Below are 16,315 nucleotides of genomic sequence, written 5' to 3'. Positions count from 1 at the left end.
GTTTTAAAATAAAATATTGTCATTTATTGAAAAAAATTCCTGTATAGAAGCAAGGAAGGGGAGGAGGGAGAGAAGCTAGGTACTTACCACACACAAATTTCTTAATATTCTAAAACTTTAGGCATTTATGTAGAAGTATTACTTAAGATTCCCTTTCCCCAAGAATCAGCTCACAGGGGTGAAGGGTGGCTCATCACCATCAGGAATGGGAGAGGAGACGTCAGGACGCTGGGAAGGGAGGGGGAGTGGTTGCTGACGGCATTCATTAAAAGAGGTCACAGTGTTTTCCAGTAGAACATCTAGAGTCTATCATTTTGTTTAGACTAACTGGTTTTTCCTCGAGCTGCTAACATGTAATGCTGTGTTCTTATAGATGGACTGATTTCTTGGTCACTAAGCATAGGGCATATTTTGGTGACTAAGTCAGATTTTGCCCTGTCCTCTTAAGCTTATAATCTATTAAGAAAGACAGCCATTAAACTAATTAGCTATGAATGATTAATCATTGTAATTGTGCAAAGTGCTGCAAAGGAGTAGAATTTTCTATAATAAAAAGCTTAGTTGAAGGAAGGGATGAACGATTTCTAATTACAGTTATATATGAATGTTAGCCCCCTTTTTTGTCTACCTTCTGTTACTGTTGTATTTTTATTATTTATCTTCTGTTACTAATCTTCATTTCTCACCTCACAGGCAAAAATAAAAAATCTCCTACTTAAAGTTATTAAAAATATCTAAGATCTAGAAGAAAAATATGTACTCTTTACAAAAAGAATAACTCATGCCATAAATATAAATGATGATCTGATGACTTAAAAATTTTTAGTTAATGCCAAACTGTTATTTTATAACCTTATTAAATGCTAAAAAAAAAAAAGGAGTGTAGGCCCCATTTTCTTTGATCAATAAATATCTCTGAAGTTTCTTCTGTTTTATTATTCTTATAGTTTGTTGCTCTTCTTTTATCTAAGGTCTTTTTCTGTTTCCCTGTGTGAATTTTTCTGCAGATTCTCAGGACTTCCCAGAATTGCTTCCATTTTCTCCTCCCCTGATCACCATTCTGATTTAACCTCTTACCTACATCATCCTTCAGCATCCCAAATAGTCATTGTTCCCTCCTACTCACCTAGTATTTCTCAGCTCAGGTGGAACTTCCTTTAGCCGGCTTCTCTGATCATCTCTCCCACCCCCCACACCACCATAGACATACTGAAGAACTTCTCTTTACAACATTTATCAGTTTGTAATTGTCACTTATTTGTGTCATTATTGGATTAATGTTCATTACACTCACTGGACAATTAATTCCACAAGAGCGAAGACCAGATCTCTGTTTCTGCCCATTTTATCTTCAGTATCTAACTGTCTAAAAAGTCTTTGTGCAATAAATGAATGAATAACTTACCTTATTTGTAGACCAAGGGTATCATAAGAGGTTTAATACAGCTATTCCTAAGTTGTATTATTAGGAACACTGACATACCACAAGATCTTAAATAGGTTTTAATTTTTAAAAAGAGGAGAGGAATTGGTCAAATAGGTTTGAGAAATCTGTATTAAACAGAACCAAACTTAACTTGACTGTGATCATTCCCAGAGGCTTTACTATAGTAATATAGGAAGCACTGCATCTCTGAGAGAATAATAATAATATTTAGTATTGGACCCTGGGAGTTGTTGTTTTTCTCCAAACAGGCTGTGTGGGGTGACCAGGCTGGGAGGGGGGTTAGTGAGGGGTGACCAGACAACTGAGCAGCAGGCTGCGTGGGGCAACCAGGCCGGCAGGGGGGTTAGTGAGGGGAGACCAAATGACTGAGCAGCAGGCTGCATGGGGCTACCAGGCCCGCAGGGGGGGGCAGTTGGGGGCGACCACACCGGCAGGGGGTGCAGTGAGTGATGACCATGCCGGCGGGTGGGGCAGTTGGGGGCGACTATGCCTGCACGGGGGGGGGGGGGGCAGTTGGGGGTGACCAGGCCAGCGGGGGGTGGGGGGGCAGTTAGGTGGAATCAGACAGGCAGGCAGGTGAGCAGTTAGGAGCCAGTGGTCCCGGATTGTGAGAGAGATGTCCAAGGGGTCCCGGATTGAAGAGGGTGCAGGCTGGGCTGAGGGGACCCCTCCATGTACAAATTTTGTGCAGTGGGCCTCTAGTATATATATGTGTGTGTGTGTGTGTGTGTTTTGCTGTGTTTGTACTAGTATGCCCCAGAGGTCCACCCTTCTCCCAGAGGATGAATGACTGAGAGGGCAGTAACAGCAGAGAGTTCTTTAAGATGTCTGCATTTTTTCTCTCTCAAATGCAAGAGCCTTGGGAATGCTTACTAGTATTTAGCTTTAGTCTATGACCTTGTAAGCATGTTTACAGAATCAGATATTCTAGTAAGATTCCTGAGTTTATTTTCATCTGTTAATCTTGAAAAGCAGGAAATAAATGCAAGAATTAAATAAAACTTTAACAAACAAACCCCATACACACACCTTTTAGTCAGAACAACTAGAAAGGGAAGAGCAATACTTCGACTCATGCTCTCACTTGCCCACTGTCGCATGGCTGAGCTGGCTGGTTCATTTTGTCTAGGCTTCAGGGGGGGTCTGATTGCTTTAAAATTTAGTTGATTTTTGTTGTTGCTAAAATCTGTTTCATAATCATGAGTACTGCCCTAAACCCTGACCTGGCAACTTGGTACCATGAGCATTTGGTCACCTGGGGAATTTATTCATTTGGATACTAATACATTTCATTCCTATTAATAGGACAATAATCCTAAAAACATAAGACTTTAAAACTCCTACTTTCATGTATAACTGCCAAGTTGCTCACACCACAGTTGCAGTCCAGAGTGGTGAAGATTGGCACCTGGGACATGAAAGTCTGGTATGAAGGAGCACAAGCTCCCTGGTCACATTGCCAGAGGTCACATTCTGCTTCTGCATTTTTCTGTTTGATAAGGATATATGAGGGTCTTGGGAGAATTAAATGAGCTAATATCTTTAAAGAACTTAGTGTTTACACATAGTAAGTACTCAATACATATTCGCTACTACGGTGTACTTATTCTAAAAGTATTTAAGGTGGGCCATAGCAATATCTAAAACACAATGCCAATGAGAAATAGGTAAGAAAAATTTAAAGGAAAGCTGGGCCTGAAATGGAGCTAAGAATATGGCTACTGCTAAAACTGAACATATCATTAAATCTGCACAGGTATGTTCTTAGTGCCAATCACATTGCTTTTTATATACTAGTGCTGAATATATATTTGGCAACTTTATTTAATTAAATATAAATTATTGTTACTATATGATTGGATCAGTAATTTTATCCTGAGAGCTTTTTAGCAGGAAAATAATAACTAGTTACTCAATAAAGTATCTTTAAGATTAAAAATAAACACATGTTCAGGATAAATAAAACATATTCTGATATTAAGACAAAAGAGTAATTTCTCCTGAGGGTCCTTATAATCAGGAAACTATGTAATGGACCGAATAATATGTATAACATGCTTTAAAATTTAATGAAATGGCAAAATTTTATAGAGCTATTTCTTTTATTGTTTAAGCACAGATTAAAGCTAACTCTGGCATGACTTTCTCTTATTTCACTAGACATTTCTTCTCATTCTCTGTTTCTGGGTCATTTTCCTCTTCTCAACTTCTAAACCAGTGTTTCTCAGCTCTTGCTCCCCACTTGGATCATCTGGGACTTTTGAAAAGGTATAGCTCCCTGAACCTGACACAGAACAATTAAATCATAATATTTACAACTTGGACTTGAACATTAGTATTTTTTTTTAAACACAGAAGATTCTAATGCTATCAAGGTTGAGGATGAGTGCTCAGAAGATTGGAATGAGCCCAGAGCTTCACGTTTCATTCCAGAGCCCTTCCATGATCAAACCTGGGCTTCATCTTCCTACCACTCTCACCCTCTACCTCTGCCCCACAGCCACTACTGCCTTTTGCTTTTCTAGAGTACGTCATACTTGTTCATGTGTCAGTGTGTTTGCACTTGGAATATACCTGGATGCTCTTTTTGAAGTTATTTACATATTTTTTGCTCATTTCTTTCGAGTTTCTGTTCAAATGTCCCTAATCACTTATTAAAATATCAGCCATGTTATTACTCTCTATTCACTTACTCTGCATTCTTTTCTTCTTTGTGCTTATTACTATGTACAATTTTATTATCTATCTATATAAAAGGCTAATATGCAGTGTCTCCTCAGGAGTTCGACTGGGAGACAGGCAGTTTGATCACTCGCTATGATGTGCGCTGACTACCAGGGGGTGGTGTGGAATGAAGGGAGGCCCCAGTCGGCAGCTGGGGAAGAAAGGCCCCAGCCGGCAGCTGGGGAAGAAAGGCCCTGGCTGGCAGCTGGAAGGCCCCGATCAGCCCTGATCACCGGCCGGGCCTAGGGACCCTACCTGTGCACGAATTTCGTGCATCAGGCCTCTAGTCTACATATATAAAAGCCTAAGTCAGGAGTCCTAAAACTTTTTAAACAGGGGGCCAGTTCACTGTCCCTCAGACCGTTGGAGGGCTGGACTACAGTTAAAAAAAAACTATGAACAAATTCCTATGCACACTGCACATATCTTATTTTGAAGTAAAAAAACAAAACGGCAAAAACACCCGGATGTGGCCCGTGGCCGTAGTTTGAGGACGCCTGGCCTAAGTCACCAGACGACCTGCTGGTAGCTATTACGTGCACTGACCACCAGGGGGAAGACTCTCAATGCAGAAGCTGCCCCCTGGTGTCAATGCATTCCCACAGGGGGAGCGCTGCTCAGCTGACAGATGGGCATCAGACACCGGGCTCATGGCTAGTGAGCGTAGCTGCAGTGGTACGAGCCTCTCCTGTGGATACTCCCCCTGTGTGCCAGAGCAGTGGCAGCGGCAGCAGGTGCAGCGGGGCCGGGATGAGCAGGAGCAGCACAATACCCAGCCCGGACCCGGGCTTCTCCCTGGTCGCCTGCCGCTTCGCACACTATTTTGTGCTGTGTGGGATCAATGTGGACAGCAGGCTGAAGCCCGATGAGCTGGTAAGGCTGGGCTGTGGTGTCATAGAGGTTCATTGATCCCCGCAGGCCAGGCCGAGAGACCCCACCAGTGCACGAGTCCGTGCACCGGGACTCTAGTATATATATGTTTGCTCATTTGTATATTGTCTTTATTGAATAAATGCATCCACAATTTCAATTCAATAATTGGCCAAATCTGGGGCAGATTTTTCAAATATCTACAGACACTGATGGTCAGGATTCAGTCAGTTGTCCATAAAACTCTTTCTCTCCAAGGAACTGTAGGTGTTTAAAAGGAGCGAGCTTGAAACAGTATTTGACTAGTTAAAAGTGAAACCATTGGCCCAAAGTGTTTGGAAGACAACTGGAGGACTGATACACAGCAAGTCAAACCAGCCAGGTCTTGACCAGATAAAGGCAGTAAATCCTGACCCATTTACTAGTAAAGCAGGGACAGAAGCCTTAGACCTGAGTGCTCTGCAATAATATCTAAAATTTAAACAGTTTAATCCAGGAAAAACAGCTGAAGTTGGGATAGAAAGTATGCAGTAAATGGAGTTCAGAGTCAAGAGAGTGCAGTATTATTAAGATTCATTGAGTGCTGTTCCTTTGATGAGTACTGAGTTTTCCTCAATGACTTTTTTCCTTTTAAACCAGACCATGGTGTGAGTTAATGTGTTGGGAATGACTCAGTTTTTCCTTATCTAGAGAAAGTGACAAAATAAACCCCACACATAAGATTCCAGCCCCTACTGGGTTTTTCATTTTGCTGTATTTGCTGATGCAGGCACAAGTAGGTATTTGAAGGTTTCTAGGCTATCATGATCTCTATAACGTATGCAAAACTGCAGAAACAAATAAGTTGCTTAAGACTCTTCTTATAAATTTTTACCTGGGTCTGTGGAATGCTTAGAAAAATTAGGTTCTTGCCAAGGCTGTTATTATTTGAGCAATAAGGACATGAAACTGAGTGTGGGGGGAAAAGTCCTCAGAGAGTCAAGAGATACACATCATTCTAAGGAGTAGTTGTTGCAACTTGTTAGTACTGGTTACCCTATGGAAAAAGCTGAGGAGAAAGAATGATTAGGTTCAGCAAGCCAGAGGATTTGTTGAAGAAAAGTAGTGGGAATACCAGGACTAGAAATAGGAATGACAAGAGTTTTCACTATGTCAATTAAGACAGAATATAGTTAGCAGGCGTCAAAAGTTCAGACATAACATAATCAGTCATCGAAGTAGGAATCAGTAAAAGTTTATTGTTTACACACCAAAAAGATAATTTGCAAACTAGGAGCCCTCAAACCAAAATATGGAATGAGGCTCAGGAGTATATTGTTCTAAGACAGCTTATATTAGCAAGAAAGCAGGGACTGTTCATTCTTCACAGTGACTGGTTATAGTATTAGAATTTTTTAAAATGATAGGGAATTGGTCAATGGTTACCTCATATGAACCTTGAGAAACAGTTCAAATTTTGTTTATGATTTTCAGAGGCATAAGCAAGAAATGATCAAGGTCAAATTAACCTTGTTAAATAAGCTTAGCTTGTATGACTAAATTGGTTTTGTCTGCTCAGAGAATTTTCAAGGTTAGTCTCCATTTTTTAATTTTTTTATTTTAACACTGGATAGCTAGCTCTCAGGACCAGGAACAGGTGATAAGTTATTTGGTTTCCCATACACCCACTCCTCTCCCTTCTGAGATCCCTCAGTCTGTTCCATGCATTCATGCCTCCAACCTATTTTGTTCGTGAGTTTATTTTGTTCATTAGGTACCACATATAAATGAGATCATGTGATATTTGTCTTTCTCTGACTGGCTTATTACATTTAGCATATTAATCTCCAGGTCCCTCCATGCTGTTGCAAAGGTTAAAAGAGCCTTCTTTTTTACAGCTGCATAGTAATCCATGATGTAAATGTACCACAGCTTTTTTATCCACTCATCTACTGGTGGACATTTGGGCTGTTTCCAGATCTTAGCTATTATAAAAAATACTGCTATGAACATAGGGGTGCATATATTCTTTCTAATTGGATTTAAATTATTATTTATTTATTTTTTTGCTTTTTTTTCTTGGGCCTGCCACTTTTAAAATGTATCCTTTTATTTACTTAAGAAAACTGCATATAGTAAAATTCACTCTTTTAGGTATACAGTTCCATGAGTTTAGACAAATGCATATAATCATGTAACTACCAATAGAACCTGAACGGTTCTGTCACCATCCAAATTCCCCTGGGCTGATCCTTATATAATATGTGTTCAATGCTTTGTCAAGTGCTTTCGTAAATTACTTATTGAAGTGTTGGATTTCTTGGATCTGCTGTTTGCAGGATACTTCTGCTAGGGGTTGTGAAGGAGGTACTGGGCAGCCTTCAGATTCCTCCTTCGCCTTCACAGAATTCAACTACTTCCTTCCTGTTGAAATCCTTCCCTGTATAAGTCTTTGTGTTCCTTACTGTTGAGCTATACTGGGTTTCAAAAGACTTCTCCAGCCTTTCTTCCTATTTTATCTGCTACAAATATTTGCATTTTGATGTGAACTCTTCACCTTCAGGAAGTATATTTTTGCAGTCACTTTCAGAGATCTGTTGTTGCTGACCATCTTGTTATTCTGTCCATTTCTTTGCTGCCTTTCTCCCTGTGGTATGTCTTCTAGTTTTCCTAAAAATAGAGACTGTGCCATTTTTGTTGTTGTATGTTACACAGAAAGGGAAGAGAGAAAATACTGCCTCACACAGCCATGTTCATGGCGGGAGTCCTTCCCTTGACTGCACTCGTCACTGCCTTTCTCTCACTCCTCTTCCTTGGCTCTCACGTTAAGCACTGAAATCCCACAGTCTGATGACCTCTCTGATTCATACCTCACTTTGTGAAAGCATGTATGAATACTTTCCCTATACCTAGACTTCTTCATCATTTCTTAAACACAAAATTTCAAAGTTGGTTCATTTTTCCTTGCCATTCTTTTGTCTTGGAATTTCTTTTTTTTTTTTTTCCCCTCCCCTGATTGCTGTACTACAACTCATGCTTTAAGAACTAACAAAGTTATATTACCTCTTTTAGGAACCCTTTTTTGACACCTCCTCAAGATGAATATGGTACCTGCCAAGATGAGGCAGAATTAATCTCTAACCTGTCCTGCTACAAGATGTTGCCCCATTTTTAGTGCACTTGTCTTGCTGTTTTCAGTATTTCTATGTCTTATTATCAAGCTAACGAGTGACTGTGTGTTAACTTGTCAATGTAGAACTTTCAAGTGCTAGGTTTCTAGGACCCTACTTATAGCTGTCCCATATGGTCAGCACATACCCTCATTTGGGCTCATTTGATTTTCCACTGGTCAGTTGAAGGGTACAATGATATGGGTCAACTATATTTTCATATCTAGATTTTGTTTTTAAGGTGATTTAATTATTTCAAAGCAATTTTTCACAGTTAGGATATAACTGAAACTCCTCTAGAATTGAGCATTCATAAATTATGAATAATCTAAGTAATCATTAATGGAACTCTTCTGCATTCCAGGTGATGCAACAGTGACAATAGCTCACAGATACACCCCCAAAGAACAACTGAAGATCCATACTCAGCTGGCAGATATTATCATAGTCGCTGCAGGTAAGTCTTTAGTGGGTGTTATTTGGTAAAATATCATCAGCAGAGTAATTCCTTCGCTAATTGCCAGCATGTCGGTAAGAACCACTTCGTCAGAGAATTGAGATATGTATGATTATCTTCCAACAACTGGATTCTGTCTCTTAGTAATCATCATATTAGTCATATTGGTCCACTTTGCCTGTGTTAGCATTTGTCACTTCATTATAGAAAACCTGAGTAGCCTTTGGAATGAAATATTAAGCACAAGAACAGATGCACACTTTGCCAATTCTTTTGACAACATGATTGCTTCTAAACATGAATGAATTATGGGGAGACTGGTAGGAAATGCTGTTAAAGGAATAGCCGTGGCTGGTACATGTCGGAATTTGTAGGCCATGGTAAAAACCTTGATATAAGCTACGATGGCTGAGATCAGGAGATTGACATGGTCTGGCATACATTTTTAAAAGATTACTTGCATTGGGTCAAGGAGAATTGACTTTAGAGAGACAAGAATAGAATCAGAGAGAACCATTATTACACTTTCATTTAATGGGTCTAGCTTTTTCTAATTTGTTTTACATTTGAACATACAAAATAATTCTACCCTTAACTTCTACCTTTACCCTTGACTCTTGCCGCATAGTATTTCACAATGCAGACACTTGTGCCTGTTCTTTATCCAAGGCTTGAATAGAGCCCATTTAATTTTATCAGGAACTAGAGTATTTACAAACTATGAAGGGAGAGTAAAAGTTTCATAATAAATTGAGTTTAATGGAGAATAATATAGTTTAAATTAGTTTTAACAAAATTTAATTCACTTTCTTATTCTATAGGCCCTCTATGGAACTCAAAATATATATGTAATAACTTTAGATGGAGTAATTTGCCTCTTCATAGAGTATGAATAGAAATATTCCCATTTTAGAATCAACAATAATCTGCTAACCACAGTTCCTGTTTTTCTAAAAAATTATATTCAGGTGGTATACCATATGTAAGATTTTGAGCTCAATTGACAGAAATAAGATGGATGTTTAGAGAGACAATACACTTTGTCAGACCACAGATAGACATTAGGTGAAATACTGCTGCAGCAACTGATATATTCATGCAAGATAAATATTACGTTGACTTCTTTTTAGAAACACTTGAAGTCACACACAAGCCTCAGAATTTGGTGAGGAGAAAAGAAATTAAGTGGTCGTCATTGCTAATCTCTAATTTTAGACAAAATGAAATTTACATCATCTTTAAAATTTGATTTGATTCTGATGTTAACAACATATAAAGAATATTTCACAGTTGATCTTAGTTCCCATTTATCAATTATAATATCGAATGCATATTTTCTTTATTGAGTGCATATTTGTAGCAAAATCCCTCAGTATGCATTCATACTCATGTTTTTCATGTTATGAGAAATGACAAATGAGTAATTACCATCATCTTTCAAGAACCACTGCTATTCTGTTGTGACTAAATCAAACTTTGTATCACTTTAAGTCATTATGCCAACACTGTCATCATCCTTGAGTCTCTCATATAGACTCACTGTATTGGCACTGTGAGCAAGGAGTTAAAAAATAAGAAAGGAAGGGGAAAATAAAGGGGAAAGGGAAAAGGGACCAATTCTATGTAAAGTTAACAAAATAGGAGCCTGGAGGTACCCAGGTTTCTCGGTGATGAGGCAGTATTAAGGCTCTATATCTCAGCTATCCTACGCAGGGTATCCTCTTACCACCAGAGGGCGCCAATCCCATGTGCAGGCTACTTTAGACAGCCAGTTGGCCACACAGTCTTGATCCTGGCAGGAAGACAATTTTGAGTGAAGGCAGTGCAAACAGGTATTGTTCCTTGCTTTGTATTCCAGATCTAGTGCCTCTAACTAGATACAAATGTGTGCTGAATTCTGGAATAAACTCTGTATGTAGCCCTGCAATCATCCTTAGGAAATAAACATCTGTCTAATGGGAAATTTCAGGGAAGAAAATTGAGAATTTATAAGAAATAACTAAAGATTACTACATTTTTACTTCCTTAATAACCACCTGGAGAATTTGAGGATAAAATACGTAGGCATTGGTAAATTATAGTGGAATTGCAGGGAAGGCATAAAAAAACCCCCACTAACAATGAATAACCACATCATGCATTCTGTGTGGGAAATAAACACATGCAATTAGCAGTGGGTATTACAAAAGGATATAATGACCTCATGGCAGAGGTATTGATTATTGTCATAACTAGGATGTCAGCATATATGGAAGCAGTACCATCTCAAAGTTAGGAAGGGTAGAGGAGGAGTAGTGGGTGATGTATCAGGCACATTGATAGTGTCTGAAATGACAATAAAGAACGTGGTGGTGAAACCTTGGAATGGGTTTACAGAAGAAAAAGTGTAAGAGGAAATGGTATGTGATGATCCTGGTGCATGACTAAAATTAGCTTGTGTTCATATTAATCTCACTTCTCCAGTTTCTCAAACTTTCATAGTCACAACATTATAGGTTTAACTATATAGGACTTACCTTTTAAGCATCTCTCCAAAATTTGAAATGTAGACTAATTTAGGAGTTCAAATCTGAAAACCAAATCCTGTCAAACTATGCTGTTAGAAATAAAAGGCTCTAGGTTCCTACTCAAAGCTATACCCCTCTGCATTCCCAGAGAGAAATAATCTGTTGCTAGGAACTTTGCTGTACCATGGTTATAATACATAATAATCTATCTATAGAAAAGCCTAAGCAAACTTTACTACCAGACAACCCACCGTAGCTGTGATGCGTACTGACCACCTGGAGTCAGGCGCTCAACGCAGTAGCTGCCCCCTGGTGGTCAGTGTGCTCCCACAGTCAACCTCCTGTGGTCCCTCCCCCTGGCTGGCCTTGATTGGCCCCGATCACCAGCCAGGCCAAGGAACCCCACCCATGCACGAATTTGTGCACCAGGCCTCTAGGTGTTTAAAGTTATTTATATTCTTCTCTTTAAATTACAAGACAGGAATTTTTTTTAAATTTCCTTATTGATTAAGGTGTTACATATGTGTCCTTATTCCCCCATTAACCCCCCCCCTTATCCCCCCCTCATGCCCTCACCCCCCTGTTGTCTGTGTCCATTGGTTAGGCTTATATGCATGCATCCAAGCCCTTTGGTTGATCTCTCCCCCTTACCCCACACTCCCCTACGTTCCCTCTGAGGTTTAATGGTCTGATGGATGTTTCTCTGTCTCTGGATCTATTTTTGTTTATCAGTTTATATTGTTCATTATATTCCATAAATGAGTGAGATCATGCGATATTTATCATTCTCTGACTGGCTTATTTCACTTAGGATAATGCTCTCCAATTCCATCCATGCTGTTGCAAATGGTAAGAACTCCTTTTTTCACCGCAGTGTAGTATTCTATTGTGTAGATGTACCACAGTTTTTTAATCCACTCATCTACTGATGGGCACTTCGGCTGTTTCCAGATCTTAGCTATTGTAAATTGTATTGCTATGAACATAGGGGTGCATATATCCTTTCTAATTGGTGTTTCTAGTTTCTTGGGATATATTGCTAGAAGTGGGATCACTGGGTCAAATGGGAGTTCCATTTTTAGTTTTTTGAGGAAACTCCATACTGTTCTCCACAGTGGCTGCACCAGTCTGCATTCCCACCAGCACTGTACAAGGGTTCCTTTTTCTCCGCATCCTCACCAGCACTTGTCGTTTGTTGATGATAGCCATTCTGACAGATGTGAGATGGTACCTCATTGTCGTTTTGATTTGCATCTCTCGGATGATTAGTGACTTTGAGCATGTTTTCATATGCCTCTTGGCCTTCCTTATGTCCTCTTTCAAAAAGTATCTATTTAGGTCTGTTGCCCATTTTTTGTTAAGTTGTGTGAGTTCCCTGTAAATGTTGGAGATTAAGCCCTTATCAGTGATAGGAATTTTTTTTACTGTGCTCAGAACAGTACCTGATACATTGTGGGTACTTAATAAATGTATGCTGCATTGATTTTGAGATGACAACTGGAACAAATACTTCTTCAAATTATTACAAATTGAGCTGGTAATTTTTTAAAGAAAAATTAAATTTATTTAAGGATGGGGGTTGGGGTATCCAAAGGGAAGGGCTGCATACCACTCAGCCAAAGGGACATTGATTGGGTCAATGATGACAGCACCCAGGAGCTAGAGTTTCATCATTATATGCAGTCACTGGCAGGAAACTTGTCATCAGTGGGTTTGGGGGCTGAGCTGGTGGGCTTGGAATGCAGATGGAATGCAGGTGTGAGATCAGGTGCCTTCAGGACAGTTTCCATTCCTTGTATGGTCTGACTCCTGGTGTCTAGTGAGTTTTTCTTGGTCTCTTGTTCTCCTGTGGTGGGAAGCTTACAAATGGCTGTTAAGGATTATCTTGCCCTAAAGGCCTAATGTTTCCGTCCTCTATTTGTTAATAACTATTCTTAATAAACAGTTATCCCACATATCAGAAACCAATCACCCAGCACCTTAGTATGTCCATTACTATAAGGGAGGGTAAAATTATCAGATACCCAAGGCTGAGGAAATCAGTTGAATGACTTGAGAGGTAAAAGCTGGTCCTGAGGCAGCCACAGCACCACGTGTCTGGTTTTGCTGCTTTTCTGGGCCTGAAGCTGAAATACAACTGAGGCCCAGATGTTATCTTTAGGGAGGAAAAGGTCAGGAGTATAAACTGGATGACTAGCGATATGAAAGATCTGGCGTCCAAATCACATGACCAGTGATATGCTAGGGGAAGATAGGTTACCCTGGAGGCGAGGTTCTTGTTTTCCCAGTTTTGCCCCTTGCTAGGCATCTGGGGCTGTCTGCCCTAGTGAGTTTCTGTACTTGGCCCATCATTCTTGCTCTGGGGTTCTGTCTAACATTTCCCTTCTCAAGGATTTTGGCACTGAATTCTTTCAGAGAAAAGAGGGTGTAAGGTCTCTTCTATAGCTGCTTCCTGCTGAAAGGAGCAGCATTTTTCTTCAGAACCCCAAATCCTTGCTCTCTGTCAGGGACAATGAGGCACAAAAGGAGGTTGTGATAGTGTTGAGGAGTGGTATTTTCTGAGTACAAGCACGGCTTGTAACCTGATGGAGACAAACTGTGTAACAAATCTTACTATTATTGGGACAAAAGCTAGAACAGCAAGAATTATGACAAATGGTCTGGTGGAAGGAAAGAAAGAATAGTTTGGAGGGTTGTAGCCAAATATTTAAGATTAATTTAGGATCCAATTCAAATCATAAATGAAAATAAAGCTTTGAGTCTAATATTCATAATTGTGTATTTTAAAGTCTATGTAAACATAACCCCCCCCCTAAAATCACCCTCATTTTTATTAAACAGCCAAATTAAGACCAACATATTTACTGTATTAATTTAAGTTTCTATTTGGTCTGATTATTTGCATGAACACAATAAGAATAGCAATGGATCCTATATGCTCTTAAAACCCTGCTTTGCTGATAAATTTTTAAGAATACTGTATAATTTTATAAAGATGAATTTGTTTAAAATTTGTCATTGTAAAGTAATTGATAAAGCCATCTAAGTGAAATATTTTTTTTAAATAAAAGAGTAGTTTCTATCATTAAGTGGAGGAGTAGACTGATCTGAGTATAAATGTTAAATTAAGAAATTAGCCTGGCCAGTGTAGCTCAGCGGTTGAGCATCAACCTATGAACCAGGAGGTTCCTGGCCAGGGCACAAGCCTAGGTTGCAAGCTTGATCCCCAGTGTGGTGCATGCAGGAGGCAGCCTATCAGTGATTCTCCCTCATCATTGATGTTTCTATTTCTCCCTCTCCCTTCCTCTCTGAAATCAATAAAAATATATTAAAAAAAAGAAACTATGAGAAGGGTGAAGAAAGAGACTACTATAGACAGCTAAAATTGAGGGTATTAAACAGTGGAATAAAGAAGTAGAGTAGCCACCTCTTGTCTGTGGGGATACATTTCAGGACCCCCAGTGGATGCCTGATACCATAGGTAGTACTGAACACTATGTCTTTCTTATACATACATGCTTATGATAAACATTAATTTATAAGTTAGTCACAGTAAGATATTAACAAAATAATTAATAATAAACTAAAACTTATGTGACTGTGTGCTCCACATTCCTTCCCTGTCTCTCTTTCAATATTTTATTGTATTTTATAGCTTCTCTTTAGCACATTCAAATTTCCAGCATGATTACTCTGGTGCTTTGAGACATTATGAAGTAAAATAAGGTTTACTCGAGCACAAGCATTACATTACTGTGACAGGTGGTAACTAACATGGCTGCTAAGTGACTAAGGGCAGGGAGCGTACACAGAGTGGACACACTGGACAAAGGATCATTCACATCCCAGGCTGAACAGAGCAGGGCAATACAGTTTTATCCCATTACTCAGAACAGTGCACAATTTAAAACTTACGAATTATATATTTATGAAACTTTCCATTAATACTTTGTATCTAGGTTGACTACAGGTAACTGAAACTACAGAAGGTGAAGAAACTGAGGATAAAAGGGAGACTACTCTAGTTTTGGGAAAGGCTAAATTGGCTTGTGTAAGACTAATGACAAAGAAGGTACTGCTGGCATGAAGAGGGCACCGATTCTAAGATTGTGTTAAAAAGTCCTTTGGTTCTTTCATAGTTCATGCTGGGGAAATACTACATTTGTAAAGATTCTAGGAATTTTCATTATCCAGGCAGGATTGGCAATTTTTTTCCAGACATTGTCTAAAGAACCCTCCACCCATCTGAGTAAACTTTTTGGAACTAGCTTCATTCAGAAGATGAGCTGCTGAGTCAATGCCACTTGCCTATTATTATTAACCTCTGGATACAGTGTCATAGTTGGTGAAAGCTGGCATTTTGTCCACTAAGCCATCCCTTCCAGCATGATGAATGAACCTTCACAGTCATAACTCAAGCATCTACTGCAACACTTTTAAAGATAGACACTGTAATATAAAACAGGGTAAATGGGCAATTCAGTAGAGTAGTTGGAAATATTCATACTTACTCTTCATAAAATTCAAGGTGACCAACCAACTACTTTTCACCACTTCTTCCATCATATTTTCAAGTTTAGACACACACCCATAAGACATCATCCTAGGTTCTCAGTACAGTATTTCCACTTCCTTTGAGCAGGATTAGTAATTTTCAGGATGCCAGGACACTGAGAAGTTCCAAGGGATGGGGCATGGAAATAGTCGATGCCACCATTTAGAGCTCATGCCACTTGGGCGTGGAACTTATTCCTTTACAGCCCTGGGTGCTTCCTGAGCCAATGCCAGCACACTCTATGGTTTCACTAATGCTAGTGTTCTTCCCATATTCTTCTTCTCATTCTCCATCTTGTCCCCTTTAGTCTCTGCTTGTCCACTAGAATTCCTTCTGCCTTCCTAAATTTGTCCTTTATCTTAATTTTGTCAGTTATTGTCAATGGTACAGAGTGGTATAAATGCACAGGCCTTGCTAGAGTAAGAATTTCAGAATTTAAATCCCATCTCTGCCAATTATTAATTGTGCAACCTTGGTCAAGTATCCCATCTCTCTGAGCCTCAGTCTCTTCAGTGAGAAGAATTATAATAGCCTCAAACATAGGGTAGTTAAGCCAGCCAATCCATGTAAAGAGCATGGCACGGTCCCTAGCATATTGTAAATACT

The 16,315-nt window shown here is 39.3% G+C and overlaps 1 protein-coding gene across 1 annotated transcript in view; it reads left to right on the top strand.

The window, feature by feature from the left end:
- The window catches only part of MTHFD2L (methylenetetrahydrofolate dehydrogenase (NADP+ dependent) 2 like), a 97,946-nt gene that overhangs the window by 26,730 nt on the left and 54,901 nt on the right, over nucleotides 1-16,315 (top strand). The window contains exon 5 of the mRNA XM_054728353.1: nucleotides 8,555-8,647. Within this exon, the coding sequence (XP_054584328.1) occupies nucleotides 8,555-8,647 (93 nt within the window). The remainder of the gene's footprint in view (nucleotides 1-8,554; nucleotides 8,648-16,315) is intronic.

The sequence above is a fragment of the Eptesicus fuscus genome, chromosome 2 (genome assembly GCF_027574615.1).
Source record: "Eptesicus fuscus isolate TK198812 chromosome 2, DD_ASM_mEF_20220401, whole genome shotgun sequence".
Lineage (NCBI taxonomy): Eukaryota > Metazoa > Chordata > Mammalia > Chiroptera > Vespertilionidae > Eptesicus > Eptesicus fuscus.
This window is presented reverse-complemented; position numbering and strand designations above follow the sequence as displayed.